Genomic DNA, 27,629 nt, shown 5'->3' on the forward strand with positions numbered 1-27,629 from the left:
GGCGGGAGGGTTATGATTGGTCCTTTCTGTAGGCGAGGCCATGCTGGGGAGACACTGACCCACATCCTCAAAGGTATTTAAGCTCCTAACTTCCATTGACATCAATGGGCGTTAGGTACCTACAGACCTTTGAGGATCTGGGCCACTGGGCTTATCTAGTTTTATGATTTCTATGGTCTTATCTGCACTAGAACATGAGCCTCTTACAATGAGTCTGGGGGGCCTGATTCTCATTTGCACTAAGCCCCTTTACCAGTGCTTATTTTTTCCCAGGGCTGAGCCCTGTCTCCTCTAGGCCTGGCAGTGCATCGTCCCGGCATCTCTGAGCTCACTGCATCAGTCATCAAATGACTTGAGTCCCGGCACCGAATTGCTTGATCCCCGGCGCCTCTTTCATTGCAAATGAAGCGCTGCCCTTTCCGCTGCTCTGGTGGTGTCAAGGGCATAACTCATTCACTGCCAGAACTGTGTAATGGGACCCAAATGTAACGGAGACTAATCGTACGAGAGAGAGACCACCTGCTGTCCTGACTCAGGGAAAAGTCCTGCAAATGCTGAATTTTGCCGGAATGTAGGATTTTGCCCCTGGCCTGTTTTCGAAGGCGTGATCTAAAGCACAGCCAGCCCAGGAATGACCCTAGAGGAACTGCGGGTTTAATATCAGAAGCAGAATACAGTATCACAGAGATGTTATCATTATCACAGACAGCAGCCGCTAAGCAACCCTGCCTGCTTTAAGCCAGCGGCAGGTTTGGTGTGTGTACAGAGGATGTACAGCCCGGGGGGGTCCTGCGGGGCCAGGCGGGGCTGCGAGAGCCAGGGCTGAAAGGTCACCTAGGCCGGGACGTCTGTGCCACAGAGTGTGCAGCCCCCGCCTTTCGGCGAGTTTTGTTTTGTTCAAAGAGCGAGGTCCATTTCATGGGAAATGCGCTGTTGCTCTGACGGTGGGGTGAGGTAGGAAACCGCATAGACGCAGGCAGTGAGCTCAGGCAGCTTGTTTACAGCTTTGAAAAACAAAATATATATAACTCGTCTCTAAAAATATAACCAAGATACGTTCCCGCCACCAACCCTTCCGCTGCCAGTCCATGCAATAGGCCTCCCCATTGCCACGAAGTCCCTCTATGCCGCTCTGGTGGTGCAAAGGAGCCTGAAATGAGCATATATATAATTAACCCGCATTTTAAGGCCCCTTTACATGGCCCGAGTGATGCAAAAGGACCTTGGGGTAAATGACAATCAACCCCTACAAGTTTAACCACGGCCCAGCATGGATTTCTCGCATGGGGGGACGGGCAAACCTGCACCCAGACATGTTTAAAGCAAGCAGGAATTAATGCAGGGACGTCATATGGCCAGATGATCTCAGTGGTCCCTCCTAGCCTAATGATCTATGAATCAACGTTCTAACTGGGTTCCTTAAGCCCATTGTGGAGAGCTCAGCACAATCTTATAACCGTGCCAGTGAGAATATTTTCTGCACTTATAGCCGAATGATCAGCTATGGTGACAGGTATAAGCTACAGTTTTCACATGTGGATTGACCACGCACCGAGCCAGATCTCCAGCGGCTGTCAACCAATGGAGTGAGACCAGGATCTGACCCTCCGTCATCAATCAGAATGTCGGTTGGGAAAGGCGCTATATGGTAAAGAAGTGGATTGTCCTGTCCACGTCAGTGATTCAACGTGCGTGAGGAGAGAGAGGCCCCTCCAAGTGCCATATGGCTGTGCTAGCTGTTAAGCTTGTCATTTGGCAAGGCCCTATGTAGGGAGAGTTACAGGGGGTTACCAGCGTTGGAGGTGAGGAAGGCTGCAGTCCAAATGGATCAGGCTGTGACTCTGAGCAGCAAGGTCACGGGGTGACTTCCTGAGGGGCCGACTGATTAAAGAAACAGCAGCTCAGCTCTCCAGGACAATTCCTGCAATGGGTGAGCAGCCTGTGCCCCTCTCCGATGCAGGAGGTCAGGTCAGTAGTGGGGCTAGAAGTGAAAACCGGGCAGAGGCTCTGCTGCTGCTGACAACGTTCTGAGCTGTGAATGTGAAAACGCACGGCCGTCAGATGCCATGCGTCAGAGCCCACTGCACTGCACAGCCCAGCTGCAGACCCCACGTTGGCAATGACTGCGTCAGGACAGAGTCCAGACACGCACTGTGACTGTTGCACCGTCATTCTGCATATGACCAGCACATGCAGTAAGTGCTCTCGGAAGGCCGCTCCCCTCCCCACGGGTAGCAGGCAGGGGCTGCATCCATGCTGAGCCGGAGACAGGCAGACCCCGGAGTGGAATTCAGTATGTAGAGGAGCTCCAGCTATGAATGTCACCTGCGTGGGTGATGCCCAAACAGACTGGTCCACCCCCATGCATGATCTGCCAACTAACTGCAAGGGAAGTGGAGCTCAGGGGCCAGGCCCCCTGCTGGTGTAAATTCTCATTGCTCCATTGACTTCCATAGAGCTATGCTGATTTACGCCAGCTGGGGATCTGGCCCCTTGACTCCAATGGAACGATGGCAATTTGCACCAGCTGGTAATTTGGCCCTTTGACTACAGTGGAGCGGCACCGATTTTCACCAACTGGGGATCAAGCCCCGTTGATTTCAGTGGAGCAATGTCAATTCACACTCACCGGGGGTCTGGCCCATTGATTCCAAAGGAGCTCTGGCTGCTTTTCACCAGCTAAGGGTCCGTTCCAGTCTTTATTCTTGACCAAGTACATTAGTGAAAAACTGCAGCAAACCAAACGTATGTTGCTAGTTGGAAAATCTACACTCAGAAGCTGTGAGTCTGTGGGTTAAAGAAACCACAAATACGTTACAGCCAAAGTCTCAGTAAACAACAAACTTCCGGCTGCTTTGACCTTTCTGACCACTACTGCTTTCTCATGCTTTGCAGAGAGAGCTCTGCAGCGTGGTTTAGTCTTTTCGATCACTCAGCTGAGAATTTAAATCTTCGGGGGGGGGCGGGGGATTCTGCCATCTATTTTCACAAACGCTGCAGCCCCCCTTAAGAGCACAAATCATATCTGCTCCTTTTATTTTACATTATGTGAAACATGCAATTCCCCAGCCGACACAAAGACCAAATCCTAACTCAGGGGTCGGCAACCTTTCAGAAGTGCTGTGCCGAGTCTTCATTTATTCACTCTAATTTAAGGTTTCGCATGCCAGTCATACATTTTAGCATTTTTAGAAGGTCTCTTTCCAGAAGTCTGTAATATATAACTAAACTATTGTTGTATGTAAAGTAAATAAGGTTTTTAAAATGTTTAAGAAGCTTCATTTAAAATTAAATTAAAATGCAGAGCCACACCCTGGACCGGTGGCCATGACCCAGGCAGTGTGAGTGCCACTGAAAATCAGCTCGCGTGCCGCCTTCGGCACGCGTGTCATAGGTTGCCTACCCCTGTCCTAAATCAACAGTTTTCCCAAAGACACCATCCGACCCTGCTCTTTCTGGCTGGCTCAACCCGGACAAACACCACCAACTTCTAGTCTCAAGCAAATGTTCCCATAAACCTGTCAAGAGGAAATGGAGTTAAAAACTAACTTGAATTTAGTGTTGGGCCTGAACTAAAACCTTAGATCTGAATCTTTGTGAGCAGTTTATTGAGGAAGTTCTGATTTAGATCCTGGCTTGTGCGATGCTGCCCCCACCCGAGTGGGTTGTCAGCAGCAAGAATCAAACCTCGGGACCGCTGGCGTTAAAAGCAGGAGCCTCTGCTGTAGGAGCTAAAAGATACAGTTTTATTACCGAAAGGTGGAGTAGGGCCATCGACCTCTATATGTGGCCCAACCACCACTAGAGGGCGGAAGAGCACACTTATACTGCAGTCCCGTGATTCTCAAACTTCTGTACTGGTGACCCCTTTCACACAGCAAGCCTCTGAGTGAGACCCCCCCTTATCGATTAAAAACACTATTTAATATATTTAACACCATTATAAATGCTGGAGGCAAAGCGGGGTTTTGGGGAGGAGGCTGACAGCTCACGACCCCCCATGTAAGAGCCTCACAACCCCCTGAGGGGTCCTGACCCCTAGTTTGAGAACCCCTGCAGTAGTCGGATCCATTTCTACGTCTAGTATTGTATTGTCTAATACATTCCCCTAAATTAGGATGTCCTTTAACTGGACCAGTGTAGCATCGCGATAGCGAATGCAACATCAGGTGCTGACATGGGACAGTTTTAGCAACACTTCCGCTTACTGGGCATGCAGTTAGAATCATAGAATCTCAGGGTCGGAAGGGACCTCAGGAGGTATCTAGTCCAACCCCCTGCTCAAAGCAGGACCAACCCAACGAAATCATCCCAGCCAGGGCTTTGTCAAGCCTGACCTTAAAAACCTCTAAGGAAGGAGATTCCACCACCTCCCTAGGGAATCCATTCCAGTGCTTCACCACCCTCCTAGTGAAATAGTGTTTCCTAATATCCAACCTAAACCTCCCCCTCTGCAACTTGAGACCATTACTCAAGTTAGCTAGAGAGGTCCGTTCTAAATCCCAGGGATGTAACACAGACAAAGATATAAAGAATAAGAAGAAAGACAAAGTGCCGGGAATAGCATTTTTGTTCAGTCTGGTGTTTCATTTCGTGACAAGTCTTTCCAGAACGTTTCTCTCCCCCAACAGCTTCTTCTCCTAGGGCCTGTTTCACCATCATCCTGCAGCTTGTGCTTGTGCTGTCAGAGTGTGCGAAAACTTTTTGATCGCGCTCACTTTGCACTGGGGTATCTGGTTGCACCAGGGGCAGGGGTCGGATCCTTACTGGGGAAAGCTGCTCAGTTGCTGCAAGAGGCCTGTCCTCCAGCTGTCTGAGTTGAGAAGCCTGGGCTGTATTATCTTCCCCTCTACGCCAAGGCTGAGTCCAGTCTGGGTTTAAATATTTGCACTTCCCAGGACAGCCCATAAAACGGATTAGCATTCGATAGGAGTTCAGCGTTCCCTCACTGAAAGTGGGGCCCGTATGAACTGATAGGTGACTTCCAGTCAGGGAATAGGTAGATGGCAAGGACAGGCAGCCATAGGGGAATTGTGGGAAGACATTGGAGGACTAGGGGCCCTCAGGAATTGAGTCGCAGCCCTAGCCTGTGTCCACACTACAGAGTGGTTATGTTAGCAGATGACAGAGTTGTGCTCAGTCAGGCATTACAGGGCCGCCCAGAGGATTCCGGGGGCCCGGGGTCTTCGGCGGCGGGGGGCCCTTCCGTTCCGGGACCCGCCGCCGAAGTGCCCCGAAGACCCGTGGCGGGAGCCCCCCGCCGCCGAATTACCGCCGAAGCGGGACCCGCCGCCGAAGTGCAGCCCGGTCGTCGGCGGTAATTTGGTGGGGGGGGGGGTCCCGCCGCTGAAGTGCCCCGAAGGCCCGCGGCGGGTCCCGGAACAGAAGGGGCCCCCCGCCGCCGAAGACCGGGCTGCGCTTCGGCTTCGACGGCGGCGGCGGCGGCGGTGGGTCCCGCTCCCCCCCCCGGCCCCAGCCCCAGCCCCGGCCCCGGCCTCTTACCTGAGCGTGTCTCCGGCGGGGCCTGAGCTCCGTCCCGCTCAGAGCCGCGTGGTGAGGGGGCGGGGCTGGGAGCTCCACGCCGAGCGGAGGCAGCTGCCTCGCCCCCTCCCCACGCGGCTCGGATCGGGGTGGGGCTCAGGGGCTCGGCAGGAGACTCGGCGCTCGATGCACCGAGGCTCCAGGAGAGGGGCGGAGGCGGGAGTCTCCGCTCTTCTGTTGGGGGCCCCTGCGGAGCCCGGGGCCCGGGGCAAATTGCCCCTTTTGCCCCCCCCTCTGGGCGGCCCTGAGGCATTAGCCCGTATCCCCAGCTGGGCCAGCCAGCGCATGTCACTAGCACCACCACACACGAGAAAGGGTCTTTGTGTGGGGACGGGGGTTGAGTTAACAATCGAGTTATAACACAAGTGAACTTTGCAGTGAAGACAGGCATGGCAGGGTGCACTGCCCATTGAAGGAACTGTCTGGAGAGGACTGCTGAAGTCAGGCTGGGTACAACAAGGATCCCCCTACCTTACCTTGCCCCGGGGGTGGGCTATTTAAACAGGAAATGGAAATGGAGCAGGAAGGCGGGAACGAGAAGTTATCCAAGCTGTAGCTTCTCTTAGCTCCTGGAGACTAGCCTGGATGGGCCCAGCGACTTTCTTTGCTGACTCTTATGTTTAGAAGCTGTGAACCGGGGCCTTGTGAAATGTATTAAGGCTGCGCCTTCCCTGAGACCTTCTTAAAGGGGCCGTGTTTGTTTTGGCTTCCCCTAGCTTGGATCCTTTACAACAAGGCTGAGACTTTGCAGCACAGATTTAAGATTAATCTAATCCCAGTAATTATGCTTAAGGCTCCTATTATGTCATGGAGGTCACGGAGTCCATGATTTCCAGAGACCTCCGTGAGTGACATTTTCTGCCCCGGGGCTGGAGCTGTCAGCGGGTCCTAGCCAGTGGACAGCAGGGGGACCCCGGAGCTCCCAGTCGCCGTGGGCAGTGGGACTCTCTGCAGTGGACCAGCCGTCACAGATGGGAAGGAGACCCCACAGCTGTCCAGCCACGGTGGGCAGCCAGGGGACCCTGCAGCACCTCAGAGTTCCAGAGGCTGCAGGTGCTGGCCTCTCCTCCCTCCCCATTCTGTCAGGGATATTTTTAGTAGAAATCACGGACAGGTCACAGGCTTCCGTGAATTTACTAAAAATATCTGTGACCAAATCTGAGCCTTGATGACGATGAGATTATCTCAATTAACGTGAAGGGAAGATGTGTGGCCAAATCCCAGCCAGGCTTTTGAAGCAACCGTTGATAAAACTCAAGGTCACAATGATACACAACACATATAGATCTTACGCCAGTACTTCTGTGGCTTTGCATGCACGTGCTGTATATGACACACCACCACATGGCAAACCCATGGGCATTACTAGTGGGACAGCAGGAGGCAGTGGTGAAGGCCGGTTGGCTGAGTTCCCAGCAGTGGTTCAAGAATGAAAGAAAAAGAGGCTAGTTTACAGGCAGGGCTGGATCCCCAGCTGGTGTGAACTGAGAGCAATGGAGCTATGACAGCTTCTACCGGCTGGGTATCTAACCAACCCATTTTTGAACCAGTTTAACTAAATCAGGGGGAAAAAATTGTGTTAAATCTATGCAAGCCCTAGTGTGTACCCAGTTACAAATGGTGTTTATTGGCATTGCTTGTACAGGAACAATATAACTAACCCCAATACATTTTAATTAGCTGCAAAGCCACGTGCCTACAAGGGGTTTACACTAACGTAACTAACTTGTCAAGTATCAGAGGGGTAGCCGTGTTAGTCTGGTTCTGTAGAAGCAGCAAAGAATCCTGTGGCACCTTATAGACTAACTGACGTTTTGCAGCATGAGCTTTCGTGGGTGAATACCCACTTCTTCGGATGCAAGCAGTAACTAACTTGGTTTTGCTCGATCGGTGCAGAGATTGAGTTTAGATGAGCCCTGGGAGCCAGGAAGAATCCAGGTCATCCCATTTGGATCAGCAGTCAATTTGCCAGTTCAGATCCCCCTGTACCAGGTAGGTCAGGATTTTTCACTCTTCCCTCTCGCCGGTCGCTCCTTTGTGCTCCGGCCACGCTGCCTCGAATCAAAATCCAGCTGACAGTATACGATCCCATCCTGAATGGTGACAGTTAGTAAAATTAACCCCACTCCTGTATCGGTATCAACTGTGGCAGGACTGACCATCAAAGTGAGCTTACCCTCCCCAGGCCTTACTAAAATTTCCTTCTTCCGCCTCTGCCTTCCCTATCGTTGGTGTTTTGTCTAATTGGAAACTGTCCCTGGAGTCTGACTTTCAGAAGTTGGTTAGTGACAACCTTTACTCTTACAGGGCCTTTCCTGTGCAAATTTCAAAGAGCTTTAAAATATAATTTCTCTCTCTTTATGGTCCTTATCTGCCCCCCCCCATTATTCTAGTATCTGAGCACCTTGATTATTAATGTCTTTATTCCTGCCCCCATGTGGGGCAGGGTTATTTTCCCCATTTTACAAAGGGGAACTGAGCCACACCGAGGCTAAGTGACTTGCCCAATGTCACATGGGGAATCTGTAGCAGAATTGACACCGACTGGGTCTCCCAAGTCCCAGGTTAGTACCCTAACCATTGGGCCATCTTTCCTCTCTCTGTTAAGGGCTAATGACCTGCTCGTACCATGAGTCAGACTCTGCCCTGAAGATCTTACAACTGCAACCAATGAATGAAACCTCCCAGAATTCCCCTGCTTCTCCCTATTTTGCAGATGGGGAAACTGAGGCATGGAGCCATTTGGGGACTTGCCCAACATCACACACAGAGTTGAGATAGACCCCAGTTCCCTCCCCCACCCCCGTTCTGCTACTTTTGCCATTAAACCCACTTTATGGATCAATCCATCTAGGCCCCTAAGTGAATGGGAGCATTTGAAACGTCTGGGACGGACAGCGACAGAGAAAGTTGGTAAAGGGCCGTACCTGGTGCTCCTCTGGGGCTGGCGGTGCTGAGCTGCAGGCCTGGAACCCTGACACAGACAGAGACATTTGTAAGGCCCTGTTCCATTGGCATTTCCCCAAAAGGAGCATACAGACTAATGGGGCCCCCGCGCAGTGTGAGGGCATTGCTCCGCCGTGCCCAGCGCAGGGCAGACAGACAGATGGTTGTATTCAGAGATTTAGCACCCATAACTTGACAAAATATGGACCAGGAATAACTTGATCAAAAGCATCTAAGGGATCAGGGACCGGATCCTCAAAAAGATTTAGGTGCCTAACTCCCATGGGGACCTACGTCCTTTAGGTGCTTGTGAAAACGTTGCCCTGGGGAGAGCTGGTCTCACTGAAAGTCACTGGGACTTGGGCCAGGTCTCTACTACAGACTTCTGCCAGCCTCGCTGTCGGGCAGGGGTACGAAGAGGAGCAAGCCCTGCCTGACGCAGCTGTGCTGGCAGACGACCCAGTGTAGACTCAGTTGTATCAGCAAAATTGCACTTTTCCCGGTGTAGCTTTTCTCGCGTGGAGGAGCTGGAATAATCGGCCCTGGTAAAAGCACAGCTTTGCTGGTATCAGCTGTGTCCTCACTAGGGACCCTTTGCCATAGGGATGTGACTGCACCAGTGAAGCCTTCCAAGTGGAGACCTGGACAAAGTCTCATTGAAAGTCAGTGCTCACAAGGGCTAGATTTTCAAAGGTGTTTATGCAGATAGGCACCTATTGGGATTTCTGAAAGCACCGCAGCAGGTGAAGTGCCAAACTCCCATGGGTGTCAATGGGATTTAGGTGCCTGGGTGCGTTTGCAAATCCCACGAGGCGCCTCTCTGTGTCTCTAGGTGCTTAAAGACCTTTGAAAATCTGGCCCTCGGTCACTTTTGAAAACGTTCCCCTCCACCCACAGCAGCTCCATGGGTCCATTGCTTCCCTTCATCGCCAAAATCAAACCTTTCTCCAGAGGTGGGAAACAAGTCACAGAGGTCAGGCCTGATTCGGTCTGCCCTGCACCACGTGCAGTCAGCGGCACCGATTGGAGTCAATCAGGACTGCTCTGATCTGGTAGCGTTTCGAACCCACCTTGCCCAGGGTTACATAACCATCCCAGGGGCCCAAACCCCCTCCGCGTTACACCAGTTTGGCACGCATGTAATTTCATTGACTTTAGCGGGGTTGCCCGGATTCACAGCAGGTGAGTGAGAGGAGAATCAGACATGCTGCAGGGCAGTGGAGAATCAGACCCTTGGAAAACAAAGCTACTGAGATCAGGCAGCGTGACAAATAGAATCACAGAACCGTAGGCCTGGAAGGGACCTCGAGTCCCCTGCACTCATGGCAGGACTCAGTATCATCTAGACCATCCCTGACAGGTGTTTGTCTAATATACAGTGTGTTCAGTCATCCCAGGAGCGGCTAATGCCCTGGGGTGAAGCACAGGAATGGGATTTCACTCTGCCGGCGTTTCTGGGATGAGCTGTGTTCATTACCTCGAGTGGAAGGGCAGCAAATCCACACAAGGCTCAGAGACACCATCAACAGCACCAGGGCTCCCCCCACTGCCAGGGGAACGACGTACTGAAAGCATCCATTGTCAACGCCTGGGGAGGAAGCAGACACACCTGGCTCACTTGGGTAGAGACGGTCATGATTGCATAGCGTGTAAGGAGCTGGGCAGGACACGGTTTGCCAGTCCCCTGAATATTCTCCAGACACTGAAAAATGTTCCCGTCCCAAATCAGGAGAAAAAAGTTGATATCTCAAACTTCTGTGACCCAAAAATCCAAAACAAACAAAGGAACAAACACCGGTTTGGGTCAATGAAAATATTTTGTTTCAATTGTGACCTTTTCTTCTTAACGTATTTTTAGTCTGAATTTACTAAAACGTCTCCGTGAAAAGGTTTCACCTGAAAAGCTGAAACTTTCCGGTTCAGCAACGTAGAAAGGGACATTTCCACGATTTTGAAGCTTTCCTCCAAAAGTTTGTCAAGTTTGTCCAGACTGACCCTGTCTCCTGAACTGTTTTGGTTTTGACAAATTGACACGTCTTGGCACAAGAAGGTTAATTGAAAAATTCCCCACCAGCTTTACCGTGTAACATTTCACCCTGATTTTTTAGCTCTGCAGAACAAGCCAGCAGGAGCCTTTGATCCATTTCACTCTCCCTTTTCATTAGGCCAATGAATAATATTCCCTTGGGTCAGTGATTTAGCCTGTTACCAGGACCTACTCTGCGGCTTCTGCCACTCCTCTCCCTTCTGTGCCCCATGAGAGCCCCTCTCCCAGGGATATTTGGTACTATTTCACTGTGGAACATACTTCACATATGGGCTTTTTGTGCACATTGGTTCAGGCCAGTATAGTCTTTTTCCGACCTAACTATTCCCATCACGATGTGAAGAAGTGTGATCCCTCACTGACAGGTGCTCCTACTGTAGGCTTTTACCACTGCCGCCCGTTTCCCTCGTGGGAGTGGCTTTGCTAAACCGGTACAAAGCACAGCTTTCCTGGTGTAGCTGCATCCACACCGGAAGCACTTTGCCAGTAGAGCATACTGGGATTGCGACACCAACAAAGCACTCCTAGTGTAGACATGGCCTCAGAAAGAAGAGTGGCATTTTCTTGCACTGCCTCTTCTTTCCCCTCTCAAAGTTCCTTGCACGTCTCTCTGCACCTAATTAACTAAGAGGTTCATACATTCCAGCTTTCTGTGATGACTATTTATTTTTTTAATTTATAATTTCAAAGCAGCCTTGACTGAGGGCGCTTCCTGTGGCTATAGCTTAGATCTTACTCCCCTCTAACTCCAGAAGCAAAGATAAAATCACTCACGTTCACTATACCTGGCACTTTTCTTAACACTGTTGCCAGAAGAGTTGAATTTGGCTTCACAGGTGAGAATTTTCGCACTGGTCCAGGTGTCCTTCGGGATGCTAATGTGACTTATGAGTATTAAGGATCCATCCTTTGCTTTCAGTGATCGCATTAGTGCCTGTTCCTGCCGATCCCCAGAAATATTCCAGGAAATTTGGACTGGGTTGTAAACTCCATGGACAATGCAAGCCAGATCAACCGTCCCGGTGGAGATGAGACCAGGGAGAGATGGAGCAAGAAGCAAAACCCAGCTGCTGGTGGTGTAGCTGTCTGAGCAGAATAGAGCAGAGAATTTATTGTTCCATCCTGTGTCTGACTCACAACAGACCTGCCGGCTGTTTATTATCTAATTAAGGGCACCGATTTTACCTTGTTACAATTGTACACTTCCACTGAAGTCAATACAATTGCATTGGTGTAACGGACAGGCTCTTAGGAATGTTAATATCGTGAGATGGGGAATGATTCAAAGTAAAAAAATGCTGCGAAAAGAAAAGCATAAATGTGGCTAAATGTATTCGTGGCTGTTAGGTCAAAAACATCCCCAGTCTGGCAGCTATAAATAGTGATGAGAGTAAAACTAAAATGCTTTGAGATCTACTGGTGGAAAGCACTAGGTATGTGCTAGGTGGGTTTATTATTATTCAGGAGCTCTTTAAAATAAAGCCTGTCATCTTTGACCATTAATTAATTTTTAATTGAAAACCCCAAAAACTGCAAAATCAGCTGCTTAGCAGCTCTGTTTAGTTGTCGTTTTTCAGCTTAGTTTCCCCTTTTCAGCCATTTCAGCTTTGAAAATTGTACTAGGTTGTTCCATTTTCCTGTTGTTGTTTTTTTAACATCTCAGCATTGTCGATCACTTTTCCCCTTGAGTTACACCATTATCTTTCCTTACCTCCAACAATCAGTGTGGATCCATTGTCAAAAATCAGATAGCTGCTGGATTTAACTGCACAGTAATAGTCACCAGAGTCCTTCTGCTGGACGTTGTAGATTTCCAGTGTCATGCCATGTGTCTCGAGTTTGCAAGCAAACTTACTTACATTTTGATCATTTAAGCATTTCTTGATGCAGGTGGGCCCCTCACCTTCTCTTCTGCTGTACCAATAAACCGAAATGCCACCTCCTTCCAGTTTTTCTTTGGAAGAACAGGGGATCTTTGCCGTAGCACTAATTTCGACAAACAGGAATCGCTGAGTGGGGTACAGAGATAACTGTGCTCCCAACGCTGCAGAGATAAAACAGGGTACAGTGATTAACCTCCATTCATCCTCGGCTACAAAATAAACTGGACACTTAGAATCCAAATGAATTAATCTTCATAACGTTCATGCTCTGTAACGGTGCCTTGTTAGAGATCATGCTAAAACTATATCAAAGCATGTGGATCTTTTAAGCTCTCTGAGCCTATAATAGATGTTCCGTTTTCTCAATTCTAAATGTAAATGCTCTAAGAAATGCTGAAGGATTTTACCCATGGAAGACAAGAGCAGGTATCTGACAAGCGGCATGTCTGTAGGAGTAAATAATGACCATCCTGCAACCCCAGCTCAAGGGCTGCAGACTACTATACTGCGAAAGAGTCCAATAACATGAGCAGTGAACGCCTCCCTGGGGGATGGGCTGTGGCAGGTATTTGCACAGAAATCACGCTGGACGGGGCATGTCTGGTATTTCCAAGAGTAGATCGCCCCATTACTTGAAGGTGCTGGATTATTTCTGCTAGCCCCAAATTGCCCTCCTGGTTTTTGATAACGATCAGCAACAACTGGGACCTCACTAGGGTGACCAGACAGCAAGTGTGAAAAATCAGGACAAGGTGGGGGTAATAGGAACCCATATAAAAAAAGCCCCAAATATCAGGACTGTCCCTATAAAATCAGGACATCTGGTCACCCTAGACCTAGCACACGATGTCTTTCTAACATTGCAGCATGTTGATTCTCCCAGACAGACAGAGACACGCACACACGCACCACCCATTACAAATATGTCCTTTGCTCACATCAGATCTATAACTTCGAAGTGCCTAAAACTGAAACCGACTCTGGGAGGAGGCCGGCGGTGGGGGCTGCGGACCCAAAGAGACGGACTATCCCATTGGAACTGTCACCCACCTTGTCTGGTTCTCACTGGTGTTAAATGAGCAGAAGCCGTGATGGCCCCATGCTGCTGTCTGCTCGTTTTAGGGCCTGAACCTGCACTGAGAGTTGCCTGGGTAAATCCCTGTTTGCACGGAACCCCATTAAAATCATGGGAGTCCACCTGGGTGCAGGAGTCTGACCAAGCAATTTTCAGGGCAGGATCAGGGCCTTAGCTTGTATGTCCAGCTACATACTATGTGAAGTTATTGCTTGTGTTATGCTGAAGTAAGGTCAGAGGATCCTGGTTCCTTCAGACTCATGGAAACAGCACAGGGGCGCTGAATGTCCATCACCGCACTGACTGACCTGCTCCCAGTGCCATCACTTATGCCAATGCAAAATGGTTTCCCCGCTTTATTTGACTGGAATGGTAGCGCTGTGCACCCACGTCGCCTGGGGGCAAAGGACTGCACATGCTGGGAGTGAGGCCCAAGAGGGGGGTGTCGTGAGTCAGGCTGGGCGAAATTTTTCATCCAAAACGTCTGGCTGGTGAACAATGCTGATTCAGTGACACCGAACGTTGGGCAAATCTGTGTCCGTTTTGCCAAATGGTTTTGATTGAAAAACAAACAAAGACATTTGGAGAAACTCGAAACGTTTTGCTTTTTCGGTTCAAAAATTACTTTTCCTCCCTAACATTTGTGTGAATTTTATTTTAAAAAAAACACAAATAAAAAATGTATAAAAGTGGTCAGAAACAAAACATTTCATTCCACCCACAATGTTTTTTTGGTTAACTTTTTGATTCGCAGGAAATTTTGAAACATTTTGTGTTTAGTTTGGCTTGAAATAATTTTTTCCCCCATATTTGCCAGTGAACTAGGAAATCCATTAGACGTCCCACTCTGGTTCTGAGCTTATTCCACCAAGCGAATAGCTGAAAATGAACCGGCTTTGCAAAAGTGCCTAGCTCAGGCCCAGAATTGCTTGGGTTGCTTCGACTATGCTATAGATGAAAAAAGGAACGACATTTTACTCATTCATCAAAAAATAATGACTGACTTCTGGTGAAAAGTGGGGTGGAATTTTGCCAGGCTGTAATAAACAAAGAAACAGCAGTGACTATTGTAGTAACACACAGGGGCTCCTATCGTGCCAGGCATAGCACAAACACACAGTGAAAGACAGTACCTGTCTTAGATACTCGTCTGGCCCCAATTGCCATAGTATCTGAGCAGCTCACAGTTCTTCATGGTATGGATCTTTACAACCTGCTTGTGAGGGAGGGCAGTGCTATTATCCCCATTGTACAGATGGGGAAACTGAGGCATGGCACGACTAAGCGATTTTTCCAAGGACACCCAGCAGGTCCGTAGCAGAGCTTGGAATAGATCCCAGGTCTCCTGAGTCCTCATACAGTGCCTGGCCTACTAGACAATGCTGCTGCTCCATGTGACACTTTCTGAAGGAACAGAGGGACCAAGGAAGCATAGCCGTCCTTATCTGGTTCGTTTGCATCATCTGGCATTTTATGCCCCCAGTTCCACAGGCTGCATTATTTCAGAAGTGGAAATGGAAAGAATGCGTATTGGATTTCGGAAAGATTTGACGATGCAGGCTATAAAAAACCCTGACGGTGCAGTCGTGCTTTTTACTGGCCTCATTTTAAATAAAAATGCAACAAGCGAAGCCACATCACAGAGTCTGTGGTCTTGGACAAAAGGGTGAGTCAGAGACCCAGCAAGATGGTCAAGGTGAGAATTCAAAGAGCTCATGTCTCTGCACGCTGAATGGAAAAAAAGATGCGGCCAGTTCTGTATCATTTCCTTCCTGGTCTCGCCTTCAATGAGAACACAAAATAGGATGCCCAAAGTTGGGGGAGTTTTTGAAATACCGCAGGCTGGGTCTGCGCTGATGGGGGAACTTAAAGGAAATGCAAGAGTAAGAGTGAACGCTGCAGAGCTGGGCTGATGTCACCTATACGACAGGATGCGTTTGTATAGCATCTCTCAGCATGGTCTCAGAGGGCTTTGCAAAATGATCTCTCTACTGCAAATGAGAGCCAACGGGGAGTGTACAGTCTCAGAAGGCAGGGAACAGGCTCCAGAGCCTTTCCCTTCGAAGGCCTTGTCTAGCACCGGCTGGGGATTTTCCAACGAAAAGATTTTTCTATGGAAAATGCTGATTTGTCCCAACCGAAGCTGTTCACGGGAAAAGTTTGGTTTCAACGAATCTCCCAGTTAGAAACGTGGGAGGAAAGAACAGGTTTGAAATTGTCAGAACATTTTGACGTTTTCGAAATAAAGAGTTTCATTTTTCAGTTCAAAGTCACTTTTTGTTTCAAAATTTCAGTGGATTTATACGAGAAAAAAGGTCAAAACAGGGGGGAAATAGGACAAAATTGAAATGTCTGGTGACCCAATATGAAAAAAAATTCAGCTATTAGTTTGCAATTTTTTTTTTGAGATGTCAAGTTTTCATCCCAATTCTGGGTGGGAAAAAAATGTCAAAAATCTCGAAAACTCTCACAGAATGAGAAAACCATTTCCCACCCAGCTCTAACCTGGTCTACAAACCAAAGCTGTTTTGCTTTAACTACACCAGTATAGTTAGATCAGTACAACTCCCCTTGTCTCGATGTAGTTATACTGATAGAAAACTGCTGATCACAGTACAGCTCCTTTCCATATGGAAAGGGAAATTAGCTATCCCGATATAAGGCATCTTTATACTGGTATAACTGTATCCACACTGTACTGTACTGGCATAACTATTCTGGTGAGAAATCACACTGCTAACCAACATATTTATACCCATGTAACTTTTCAGTGTAGATCAGGCCTACGTCACAGGTTCAAATCCAGTTGTCATTTTGATGGCCTACGCGAAATGTTGTAGGACTCCAACTAAAACTGCTCAGAGCCTGCACCTGTGCACTTGGCATTTACTTGTTTGTAGTCAGGGCAATGAAGCCAAGACATGGAAACAGAACTCCCATCTCCCCCCAGCTATGGGCCCTGCAGCTCAGAGTTGAGACTGAGGGGCGGGGCGGAGAATTTGCCATGCTGTTCTCTGGACTGACAATCAGGAGACTCCAGTCTCCAGGACTGTCAACTTCTCTCTTCTTAGCGACACTAAAGACACTTTTTAAATTAAAAATGGAAAGCAGCAGAGAGTAAATGCACCTTGAATTCAATTCTAAAAGCTGCAATGCACTGACAGCTCAGAGGGAGCCGGCAACTGCAATGCAAAGGTCTCCTGCAGCCCCATTGATCCATCCTGGTATAGAGTCGGGGCACATTAATGGCCAAAGACAGCCTCAGCTCTGGGCATGAAACTCCCTCTGACATGAATGGGATCCGGGTTATAGAAGTCCAGGTATTTGATCCTACAGATACTAGGGCAAAGGTATTCCATTGAACTCAATGGTGTTAGACACCCTAAACCCTTTGGAGGAGCTGGGCCTACGAACATATAATGATGAATTGATAAACAAGGCTGTGAATATTAACAAAGGCTGATTTTTAGAAATGCTTTTCAGCTCACGTTCACTTCGTCTGGAGATGTGGATGCTCTGAAAATCAGGTCCTAAAGAGTTTAAAACCAGAAAGAACTAATACTTCCCTTTACTGCTCCTGGGGCTTTCATTTTTAAAGTTTATTCCCTTTCGTCTTCTATTAGATTGTTTCACTTTTTGCCCCCTGCCTTTTACATATGTGTTGTTTTTTAATTCAGTAGGAAGGTTGCTAGCTCAGCTGATGTTTAAGCAAGACTGGAGCTCAGTGCCCTGAAATGTTTGTTCATTTTAACCACAAGCTGTGATCATTGGTGGGTTAGTTATTTTTTATTCAGAGGGTTAATTGGATTGCCAATTCTGGGCACTGCAATTAAATGTGATTCTACAACAGTGACACCTTGTGGCTGAATGGAAATTTAAGCTGGGCGACTGCTAACAAAAAATCCAGGGAGCCATACAGACCCCGTTAAAAATAGTATTGCCAATCCCGAGCATTCAAAAATCATGTCAGGTCAGGCCCCTCAAAATCATTCACTGGCTTACAAATCATGAGATTTTTAAAAAGAACCACTGTGGGGTTCTTTTCATTTGCTTTCTGAGGTCGTAGCTTTTAGGGGTCATATTTTCACAGTTTAGACATGAGAGTGAGAAACTTATTTTTGTAAAAAAAAAAATGAAAGCTGAAATTCTCGTATAGTAACTTGACTCTAGGAGCTGGGGCTTTAAGAAAAGCACCCATTAGGCTCTGTAAGAAATATATTAAATAATCACACAATATTAGTTATTATTTGTGTAGTGGCAGCACCTAGGGGCTCCAATCTGGGGTCAGGCCTCCACTGTGCTAGGTGCTGTATAAACAGAACAAAAAAAAGAGCCCCAGCAGCCTCATTTAGATGGATTTTGTCTCGCATCCATTTGTCTCCATGCTGTGCCTGGAGCTGGTGGATACTGTTTAAGGGTGTGTGGGTTTTTTGGGAGGGAGGAATGGCTCCCCCCAAAACCCTGGACTTGGGGGGAGTTCAGCCCGAGATCCAAACTTTGCAACTTTAGTTTTCTGTGCATTTTTCATTAAGACATTAACAAAACCCCTGCCCAGCCCAGTCCAGCCCAGCCCAGTCCAGCCCTGTCCGGAGCAGGCAGCATTCTGGGGATGCACCTCCGCTCTGAGCATCCGCGTGCTCCAGGCCGTGGCCACGCCCAGAAAACTACAACTCCCGCCATGCCGTGGGGCGGGGCGGTTGAGCGGTGCCGGCGACAACCTAGCTCGGGGGCACGCGTCCCGCCTCCGCCCCCGCCACGCCCATTGGCCAGCCAGGCCACGTCAATCCGCTGGAGGCGGGGCCTACTGCCGGGCTTTGTCGTCCCCTGCTCGGCTTCCGTAGCGGGAGGGAGCGCAGGTGCGGTAGCCGGCGGCTCTCAGCCAGGGGTAGCGGTGGGGCGGCCTGACCCCAGTCCCCCAACTCTCCCGGGCCCCAGAGCCTGATCCCCCGCCCCTCCCCCCCCCCGTCCTGGGCCCCAGAGCCTGACCGCCCCCCCCCCAGTCACAGGCCCCAGAGCCTGACCCCCCCCTGCAGCCCCTCCCCCCTGTCCTGGGCCCCAGAGACTGACCCCCCCGCAGCCCCTCCCCCCAGTCCTGACCCACCCCCCACCGCCCCTCCCCCTGGCCTGGGCCCCAGAGACTGACCGCCCCCTGTCACAGGCCCCAGAGCCTGACCCCCACAGCCCCTCCCCCAGTCCTGACCCACCCCACAGCCCCTCCCCTGTCCTGGGCTCCAGAGCCTGCCCGTCCCGCCCCCCTCCAGCCCCAAAGCCTGACCCCCCCTCGCTCTGAGCCTGCCCCCCCAGCCCCAGCTTTTGATCCCCCCCCACTCAGTCCTGGGCCCCAGAACCTGACGCCCCACCCCCCTGAAGCCATGGGGGCCACCGTGTTCTTCGGCTGTACGTTCGTGGCCTTCGGCCCGGCCTTCTCCCTCTTCCTGCTCACTGTGGCCGGGGACCCGCTCCGGGTCATCATCCTGGTGGCGGGGTGAGTCTGGGGCTGGGGACAGCCTCCCCCCGGGGGAGAGCTGCCTGGGGGGTGGGGGGTTGGTAATGGGGACTTATCGTGAGGCGTCTGGAGGGGCTGGGTACTGGGGGTGGAGCTGGGGGCTGAGGGGGCTCCCCCATGGAAGTCACACTAGGGCTGGGTACTGGGGGTGGAGCTGGGGGCTCCCCCATGGAAGTCACGCTAGGGCTGGGTGAATCAAGGGGGGATCCTTGGTGAGGAGGTGCAGGGAACACCCTCCCCTCCTCGCACATGCATGATCCACCTGGTGGTGGGGTGGGTTCATACTGGGCATCCCCTCTGGGGCAGGGGCTGGACTTGTCTGGGGTCCTAGTCAGGGTGTGTGTTGAGGTGGCGGTGCTAGAGACCCCTGTTGGGGAGCTGGGTCCCCAGGAGCTGGAGGGGGAACCCTTGGATGATCATACTGGCAGCTGGGGGTGGGGACTCATTGGGATGTGGGGTTGCTAGGGACCCCATCAGGTTGATCGTCACATGGGGGAGGTCTGGGGTGAGATGAAGGTTGCCCCTGTCTCTGGGTGACAGACCTGGGCTCGGCTGAGTCTCCCCCATTCCAGGCAGAGTGAGACTTTAACTTTCTAGCACTGTTTGGAAAGTGGAAAACTAACCCTGCATTTCCTGGCTTCTCACCTTTTGTTTTCTGTCTTTCGGACGTAACTCTGAACATTCTTGGGAGGATTAAGTTGCCCCCTGCGTCTCCTGGTTTCCCAGCAATTGAGTTCCCGGACTTCAACTCTCGTGTTCCAGAAAGGACACAATGGCCACATGGCTGCAGTCTTATCTGCACCTGAGCCATGTAATCTATGTACCAACGGTACAGGCTGGGTGAGACATCTCCAACGGGTGCCAAACAGCAGCTCCTGAGCTACGGAGCAAGCGTGGTCTGGATTTAAACCACCTTTGCTACTCTGAAGTCCACGCAGTGTTTGCACTGTCCTGTTGTGCAGGATCTCTTTGGGGTGGGGGTTCGGATTGCTTGGCTGCTTTAGCTGCTGTGCGGTGTTCTATGTTGTGCTCTTAAAGAGCCGGTTATGTGTGTCTCTTGGCTGCAGGCTGACCCTGTAATACAATATCCCTGAGTGAGTCTCTGGCAGCCGGGATTGAACATTGGACCTCTGGGTAGAAAACCATGGGGCTCTACTGCCTGAACTAAAAGACCCACATTGGAGCAGGCTCATGAATGGCCCTGTCACCACTAGGGGGTGATAGAGCGCCCCACCAAGTGGGCGGGGGTTACAGGCTCCTTGTGACAAATGGACATTTATTATTTGCAAAAAACTATATTGAAACCTTTCGTAAGACCGCCCAGTATTTGCTCCTCTGTGTTGACTGTTGCAGGAGCTGCCAGTCAATCAGTAACAACACCTGGTAACGCCCATGAGTCAGCAGCCTCATGAAGTGTTTGCTGCTTATGGAAGGGAGTTGGAGCAGCCCAGATCAATGGCTGTAGTGGTCTGTTTCTCACCGCAGGGATGGGCCTGGGAAGGAGACCCATGTTCTTGAATCTTCCCCATTTTACGGAGAGGAAGTGCTTTGCCCCGAGTTGCTGAGTGAGTCAGTGTCTGCTCTAGGAGTGGAGCCTAGGCCAAACACTTCCTTCTTGCCCCCTGCCTGGGAGAAGCCTGGCTCACACAAGCATGATCAAGTGTGGTATGAGATGATAAAAGTTCCCTTACCGAGCGCATGACCCACTGCTGCAGTGACAACACACATCTTAGCTTGTTTCCCATGTCTTTCTCTTTCTCTCTGACAGGGCGTTTTTCTGGCTAGTTTCCCTGCTGCTGGCCTCTTTGATCTGGTTCATTTCAGTGCAGCTCAGCAATCGGGAGGACTCCAGGCTGCAGTACGGCCTCCTGGTCTTTGGGGCTGCGGTGTCAGTGCTGCTGCAGGAGGCGTTTCGATTTGCCTACTTCAAGCTACTCAAGTAAGAGCACCCCTCTAGGAGCAGCCTGTTTCCCCTGTGTGAAATGGGGCCCGTGAGGCTGCCCTCCTGGGGAAGGTGCTATGAGATCTGCCGATGAAAAGCACTAGATCAGAGCTAGGCATTATTATTAGAAACCGCGGGTGGCACCTGATCGTGGAACCCACTCCCAGATGTGTTGCCCCCGTGTCTTGTAGATATGATCAATTAGCTGCTCTTTTTCTCTGCCACTTGCTTGATCAATACCACCTCCCCCTGTATGCACCAGCCCCCCTTCCGGTGCCTGTCCTGCTTCAAACCCATCGGCCGTTCTCTTTTCTCTGACCCCCCAGGAAAGCCGACGAAGGCTTGGCCACGCTCAGTGAGGATGGGCAGTCTCCCATCTCCCTCAAGCAGATGGCCTATGGTGAGTAAGCTGCTGGGCAAGAGCCTGTGCTTCCCCTCCCCCCGCGTAAGTGACTGACCCCTCCACGCACCATTTTGGCCGTGCCGTGCAGCAGATCTAGGGTGCCCAGATACCACGGTGATGGGGGTGATATAAGAGTTGGAACAGAGCAGCCAGGCACTGCTGACTCTGTGTTGCAATCGCTGGCTGGCAGTCATGCTTCCCTCTGGTAACTTCTGCCACTTGCCAGCAGCCTTGGCAGAAGTTGCATCTTCCTCCCCTTGCTGGCCCCATCCCCTCCCTGCCCCAGAACGCATCGGACACAGCCCTGCGATGCACTGAATTCTCCAGGCATCTCCGGATGGTAAGTCTGGCTCCTCACCTCCTGGGAGAGCAGGGGTAACGTGGAAGATGCTGGGGAACTCCCCAGCGATTGTCAAAGTTATCCAAGTATCAGAGGGGTAGCCGTGTTAGTCTGGATCTGTAAAAGCAGCAAAGAATCCTGTGGCACCTTATAGACTAACAGACGTTTTGCAGCATGAGCTTTCGTGGGTGAATACCCACGTCATCGGATGCAATACCCACTTCGTCTCTTGCATCCGAAGAAGTGGGTATTCACCCACGAAAGCTCATGCTGCAAAACTTCTGTTAGTCTATAAGGTGCCACAGGATTCTTTGCAGCTTTTAAAGTTATCCAAAGCTCATTGTGGTGCTTTGCGCAGCCATTGGTAACTTCAATGCTGTTTGGTCAATATCCTCTTCCTCCTCCTAGTATCGGGGCTGTCCTTCGGGATCATCAGTGGGGTCTTCTCGGTCATTAACATCCTGGCGGACTCCATAGGGCCGGGCATCGTAGGGATCCACGGGGATTCGCCTTATTACTTCATCACGTCAGGTAAGGCAGAAGCCCCTGTGCGCTTGGGAATGATGGGGCCGCTCCCGCCCTGATGCCATTTATTGGGCTGGGCTCAGAGCCCAGGTCAAACGCAGCAGGAGGAACCAGCTTTCCCTCCGGCTGCAGAAGATCAGGTACACCCAGAACCAGAGGAGACTGTTGGGGCGTGACGCAAGGCTGCCCCGTCCCTTCCTGTCAGCCAAGAGCTAAATATATCACCGCAGCAGCAGCCATCTTGGGAGGCAGTGCTGTCTACTGGTTAGAGCAGGAAACCGGGAGTCTAGGGAGCCATTGTTAATCCTGGCCCCGTTGACGTAAACAGTAAAACTCCTTTTGACGTCAGTGGGGTTCCGGTCCCGGCTCTGCCACTGATCATTGTGTGACCTTGGGCCCTCACTAAAAAGGTGGCTCCCTGCTGGTGGGGCTCTGAATCTTGATGACTAGCACATGTCTTGAGAGCCCGGGATGAAAGGGGCTAGAAGAGGGTTATCGTTACATAGCCTGGAGGAACCGCTTGTGGCTACAGCTGTGAATCCTTCTTCCAAATGAGATGTGACACCTAGGCCCTCATTGTTTAGGGTCGCTAATGATCCCCATAAAGACCGGGATGTTAGCCTCAAATGTATCCCCTTTCCCAACTTCAGATTCCACTGGAGAAACGATTCCCACCTCCTCCTATAAAAGCTTATTGTGTGGGATGGCTGCTGGGCTCCACTCCAGAGGTGGCTGCATTTCAGTAGCTATGCACAAACCTGTCTGCAAAATCCTTCGGGATCCTCCAGCTGGAAAGGTGGCATAGAAGTGGGGAGACTGTGGTAACATGTTGCTGTTGTGAAGGTTTGGGGTGCTGACACTGCACTGATCTGACGCCCTCTCTCTCTCTCAGCATTCCTGACCATGGCCGTCGTTTTCCTACACACGTTCTGGGGGGTGATCTTCTTTGACGCCTGCGAGAGGCGGCGGTATTGGTCCCTGGCACTGGTGGTGGCCAGTCACCTCGTCACATCGGGGTTGGTGAGTGGGGCTGAAGTCGTTGCTGGATAGAGAGAGATGACCGGCAGTGCGGGGATGGCGCAGCCCTGGGCTTTGGGGGGAAGATGGGAGTCCGGGGGGAGTGGGAAATGGGATAGTCTGCGCTGCAGCAACAATGCTACAGAGTACACTTGTCTTCTGAAATGTCACAAAAGCTCATTCAGGGCTAGTGACTCCCTGTTCTGCCCCTTCCCCTGCGGCAGCTGATCCTGACATGCTTGTGAGGAGATGGGGCTGGAGGGGGCTTAAGCAGAGTTAATAAAGGATTTACGGATCCCGAAAGCCCCTTGCAAGGGGCTCTGTATTATCCACTAAGCTCCTCATGGTGAAACTGCCAGGCAGAAGTTGCAGCAGGGATCAGCATTGCTCTGCTCAGAGTGGAAGGGGTGCGGGGGTTGGAGGGAATGCTGCCCGTCTCCCCCGCACCCAAAGACTTAGATGTGACAGTGTGGAGCAGACTGCCTGGACCGGGGGCAGTCGCTGGGACCAGGTGCCAGGGCTCTGCAGGGAGACGGAAGGCGGCAGCACTTCTGACCTCGCTCTCTCTCCATCTCTCCTAGACGTTCCTGAATCCCTGGTACCAGGCCAGCCTCATCCCCATTTACATCATCACCATCTCCATGGGCGTCTGGGCCTTCTTCACGGCCGGAGGCTCCTTGCGCAGCGTCCTCGCCTGCCTCTCCTGTAAGGATCTAGCCGGCCCCCTCGGGTGGGTGGGGGGAGCAATACCACATTCGCTGAAAGTGCTCGATAGTGGCACTAATCCAGTCAGGAGACTCCCTTGGCCTAAGGGTGCTGTGGGGGGCACTGGCACATGGACGGCAGCTGCCTAATGACCCGCGCCAGAACGAGTGGCTCAAAATGATGCAAGCTAGGAAGCCCTCTGACCCTGATCCTGCTTGGTCTGCAGGGGGAGGGGGAAGCGAGTGGGATGGGATTAGCCAGGGATTTCCACTAGATCAGGACTGCTCCACCCCTGTTGTCTGGTGGGGGAGGGCTGTTCCCCCGGAGCGCAGGCTCTCCTGTGGTAAGACTCCCAGCCAGGCGCTGGGGCTGGGATTGCACAGACGCTGCTCCATCGCTAACCGGCTGAATGCAGCGATGGGGAAACAGCCCTAGTGGGTCCTAGTCATCTCCCAGCCCCACGAGCCGCAGCCCTGGCCCTGCGAGACGTTCGCTCGCCGTTGGCCTGCTCAGTCCTTGCTCTCGCAGCTGAGCCCCCCCAGCAAGGAGACTGGTGGGGGCCACGTAGTGCCGGTGACGTCCACCCTGGAGCAACCTCCCCTGCTAGGGCACAGGCTGCGGCTGATCTCAAGCCTCCTGCGGAAGCTGGATTCGAACCTGTGAGCCAGAGGTAGAAGGGTATGAAACCTTTAAGCCACCCAGCTCAGCCAGGCCCCCGGCTGCCGGGGACTGCCTGAGCTACTGACCTTTGCCCTTCCCTTGTAGGTAAACAGGAGGAAGACAACCGAGTGATGGTGTACTCTGCGCTGCAGGTCCCCGTCGAGGACTGAGCGCCTCCTCAGGCCGCCACCTGCCTGCCAGAGACAGCCAGGAAAGACCAATACCCCAAGTGCCCTGTTCTCTGCAGCTGGGAGCAGCCTGGGACACCCCCTCCCCGTGGCAGGAGCTGGGGCATGGGACTCTGAGCCTGTCAGCTCGCCCTGCTCATGGGGCTGGGCCGCTGCGCTGGTGGAGACGTGGCTGGGATTGCGAGGCTGGGTCCTGTGAGGCCCTGGCGGTCTCTGTTCTGTGGATTCAGGGGCCTGAGGCACCGCCGGACTTTCTTTCCCTCCTGTCAGCTGCAAAGGACTGAAGCTCTGATCGGGCCTCTTGGACTGAAACCTGCCCAGAATCGGGCTCATGGCGGGTCTTGCAAACTCCGGTGCCCCCTCCCCGTACGAACGCGCTGCCCGTTTTGGAGGCGAATTGTCCCGCAGCTCCTCTGTCTGGCTGGGGCTACAGCAGAGGATGCTGGAAAGTCCTGTCCGGTGGCACTGACGCCTGCCGCTTTTTAAATGGTCTTTGATTGGCATCTATTTCTCTGTATCTCTGCTGATACCGTAAGGTCTGGGTTAGCGCCTCGGTTGGCGGAGCAGGGAGCCTGTCTGGCTGTCTGCCCCCTGCCCTGGGGCCACGAAGGAGCCTCTGAACTCTGAGCCTTGCCCCAGGGTTTGTGGTAGTGAGGACAGCTGTGGCTTTTCTGTGTTTGCCGCGGTGCCAGTGTGACCGGCTCAGCTGGGAACTCACCCGCCGGCAAAGGGCCTGTTTTGGGGAGGGCTCGGCTGGAACAGAACTCTAAAAGGATGGGGTTTGCCTTCCCCTTGAGGTGCAACCAACCCTGCTAACATCCGTTAGCAGCTGGCTGAGGGCGCCCCCTGCAGGGTTAGTGAGCCCAAGATCCCTGGGTGATGGTCTAGAAACTCTACAGCATTCTGGCCTTGGGCTCCTCCCCAGCAACGCGCGCATGTGTCTCAGCCTGAGGGACCTGCCCCATTGCAGGCTGAGCTCCCAGCTACGCCTAGGAAGCATCTGGGGAAAAGGTAGGCATGCATCCTGTGTTGCTCCCAGGCACCCCGTACTGGGAGGTCATGCAGCAGCCATGGGGGGTGCGGCGTGCAAGTCATGCCCCAGAATGGAGGGGAAGGATCTGATTTAGGGTGCGCTGCTGCAGAACGGCTTGCAGGATTGCTGGCTCTGCAAGGGCTAATCTGCGGTAGCAGGCACTGCCCAGCTATCAGCAATGCCACACGGCAGCTCGTCTCCAGAAAACCAGATGCTTCCGGTGCTGTGGAAGAAGGCCGAGCGGTGCTGCTTTGTTCAGGGGCTAAAGGGGTTGCCTCGCAAACCTCATCCCGGAGACTCCCTGAGGGTGGAGAGCAGCTACAGGCCGGTCGCTGTCTGCTACAAGAAGGTGAAAATCTCTGTGTGTGTTTGTTTTTCCCCTAAGTTTGGGAGAAGATTCACTACATGTCTGTAAAATTGGGATTTTTTTAAAATATTTTTTTGATTCAGAGTAAAATCCTTTTAATAGATGCTGTGATGACTAATAAAGCCTTTTGTAATGGGGCGGGAGTGAGACCTGGTGTTTCCTTCTGGCCACGTCTGGGGTAAATCCACTTATTTTAGGGGGGCAGGGGGAGATTGTATCCCTGCCTAGGGAATCTCCACTACGGGCCACCCACTGTCATAGCAGTGGGGATCAGGGCCCTGCACAGCCACTCCGTGAGATATAGGGTGTCCCGATATTTTGCGGCACTCTGCTTTTTTTTGGCTCTGCTGGTGACCCCCCCGACCCCTTCCACCCCCCCGTGTGTCCTGATATTTTCCTTCTCTCATCTGGTCACCCTAGTGAGATAGGCCCTGCCCTGAAGAGCTCCCAGTCTAGACACACTGGGGGAGGAGAGGAAACTGAGGCACAGAGTTGAAGTGACTTGCCCAAGATCATGCGGCAGGGCAGTGGCAGAGTTGGGAATAGAACCCAACTCTCCTGCACCCCGTCTAGCGCCCTCCCCCCTGGGCCATGCTGCGAGACCCCTTGCTTCACGCTCGGCCGAGCCTCGGAGAGTTGCGAAAACGCACTTTCATTGTGAAATCTCTCCCATCAGCCTGGCTGCTACTTCAGTGCAGTGTCTTGGAACCAGCCTACTTGTGATTCTTACCAAGTCCCTTCTCTCACCTCTTCCAGCTAAGCCTTATGTGCTAAACTCCTTAACCCTTGCACCATCCCTGGGCAGAAAATATTCCAAATGTAGGTGCTGCTAAGTGAGCAGCCCAGCTAGCGATAGGGGGTGGGAGTAGAACTCTCTCTAACTAGCTTTCTGTGGCACAGACTTGCTCTTTATTCTCTCTTGCTGCTTTCCCAGCTTCCTGTGGTGCAGAACTTACCCATCGATAGCTGAGCAGCAGGGTTTGGTGGTGCCCAGCCACCAGCAGGGGGAGCACGGGGCTTTGGCAAGTTCACGCCAGTCCTACAATGCAGGAGGCAGCTGCCTCTCCTAAGTAACAGGCCGTGGTTTGTCTATGCAGCAATGTTTCTGCCATGGTGACTGGGTTCTGGGCATCTGCCTCTAAATATGTGTTCTGGGTTGTTGGCAGCTGTTAGCAAGAACTAATGGGTGACGTTTCCGTGCCTCTGTTTCCCTGTCACCAAAATAAAGACTCATCACGCTGGCAGGGTCGAGGGGGGTTCAGATCTCGGGACTGAGGGTGCTAGAAAACCAGCAAGGCAATGAATGAGGGCTCGTCTGCACAGTGTGTTCATGAAACCAGGTGCGGCGTAAATTCTAGTGCGCACCAGCTTGTCCCGTGTGGCTCCTGCTGGCATGCACTAAACATTCCCTAGAACGCGCTAATGTAGTCCCCTTTCAAACAGTCCTACCT

The 27,629-nt window shown here is 51.8% G+C and overlaps 2 protein-coding genes across 3 annotated transcripts; one reads left to right on the forward strand and one right to left on the reverse strand.

Annotated features, from left to right (window-relative positions):
- Nucleotides 1-7,153: 7,153 nt before the first annotated feature.
- Nucleotides 7,154-19,726, reverse strand: LOC120390634. Its single transcript, XM_039513385.1, has 6 exons — nucleotides 19,644-19,726; nucleotides 12,246-12,578; nucleotides 11,309-11,620; nucleotides 9,965-10,075; nucleotides 8,469-8,515; nucleotides 7,154-7,634 (listed from the first exon to the last, which is right to left on the reverse strand). The coding sequence occupies exons 1-6, from the start codon at nucleotides 19,678-19,680 to the stop codon at nucleotides 7,539-7,541; spliced, it is 936 nt and encodes a 311-aa protein (XP_039369319.1). The 5' UTR covers nucleotides 19,681-19,726; the 3' UTR covers nucleotides 7,154-7,538.
- Nucleotides 18,722-26,315, forward strand: APH1A (aph-1 homolog A, gamma-secretase subunit). 2 transcript variants are annotated; one of them, XM_039513386.1, is made up of 7 exons: nucleotides 18,722-18,977; nucleotides 20,767-20,937; nucleotides 21,267-21,340; nucleotides 22,092-22,214; nucleotides 23,101-23,228; nucleotides 23,807-23,930; nucleotides 24,696-26,315. In XM_039513386.1, exons 1-7 carry the CDS (start codon nucleotides 18,865-18,867, stop codon nucleotides 24,758-24,760), a joined length of 798 nt encoding a protein of 265 aa, XP_039369320.1. In that variant the 5' UTR covers nucleotides 18,722-18,864; the 3' UTR covers nucleotides 24,761-26,315. The 2 variants fall into 2 exon arrangements, with proteins under 2 accessions (XP_039369320.1, XP_039369321.1); XM_039513387.1 differs by lacking the exon at nucleotides 18,722-18,977 and adding an exon at nucleotides 19,126-19,838.
- Nucleotides 26,316-27,629: the final 1,314 nt, after the last annotated feature.

This window comes from Mauremys reevesii, linkage group 24, assembly GCF_016161935.1.
Source record: "Mauremys reevesii isolate NIE-2019 linkage group 24, ASM1616193v1, whole genome shotgun sequence".
NCBI classification, from domain to species: domain Eukaryota; kingdom Metazoa; phylum Chordata; order Testudines; family Geoemydidae; genus Mauremys; species Mauremys reevesii.

Excerpts from the sequence above, each read along its gene's own strand:
- LOC120390634 (XM_039513385.1), bottom strand. The coding sequence starts at position 19,680 with ATGTTCAGAGTTACGTCCGAAAGACAGAAAACAAAAG. Across the intron at positions 11,621-12,245 it reads ATCCACACTGATTGTTGGAG|ACAGCTACACCACCAGCAGC; the intron begins GTAAGGAAAGAT and ends TATTCTGCTCAG. Across the intron at positions 7,635-8,468 it reads CAGCCCCAGAGGAGCACCAG|GATGGGATCGTATACTGTCA; the intron begins GTACGGCCCTTT and ends GTCACCATTCAG.
- APH1A (XM_039513386.1), top strand. The coding sequence starts at position 18,865 with ATGGGGGCCACCGTGTTCTTCGGCTGTACGTTCGTGGCCTTCGGCCCG. Across the intron at positions 22,215-23,100 it reads TTATTACTTCATCACGTCAG|CATTCCTGACCATGGCCGTC; the intron begins GTAAGGCAGAAG and ends TCTCTCTCTCAG. Across the intron at positions 23,229-23,806 it reads ACCTCGTCACATCGGGGTTG|ACGTTCCTGAATCCCTGGTA; the intron begins GTGAGTGGGGCT and ends CATCTCTCCTAG.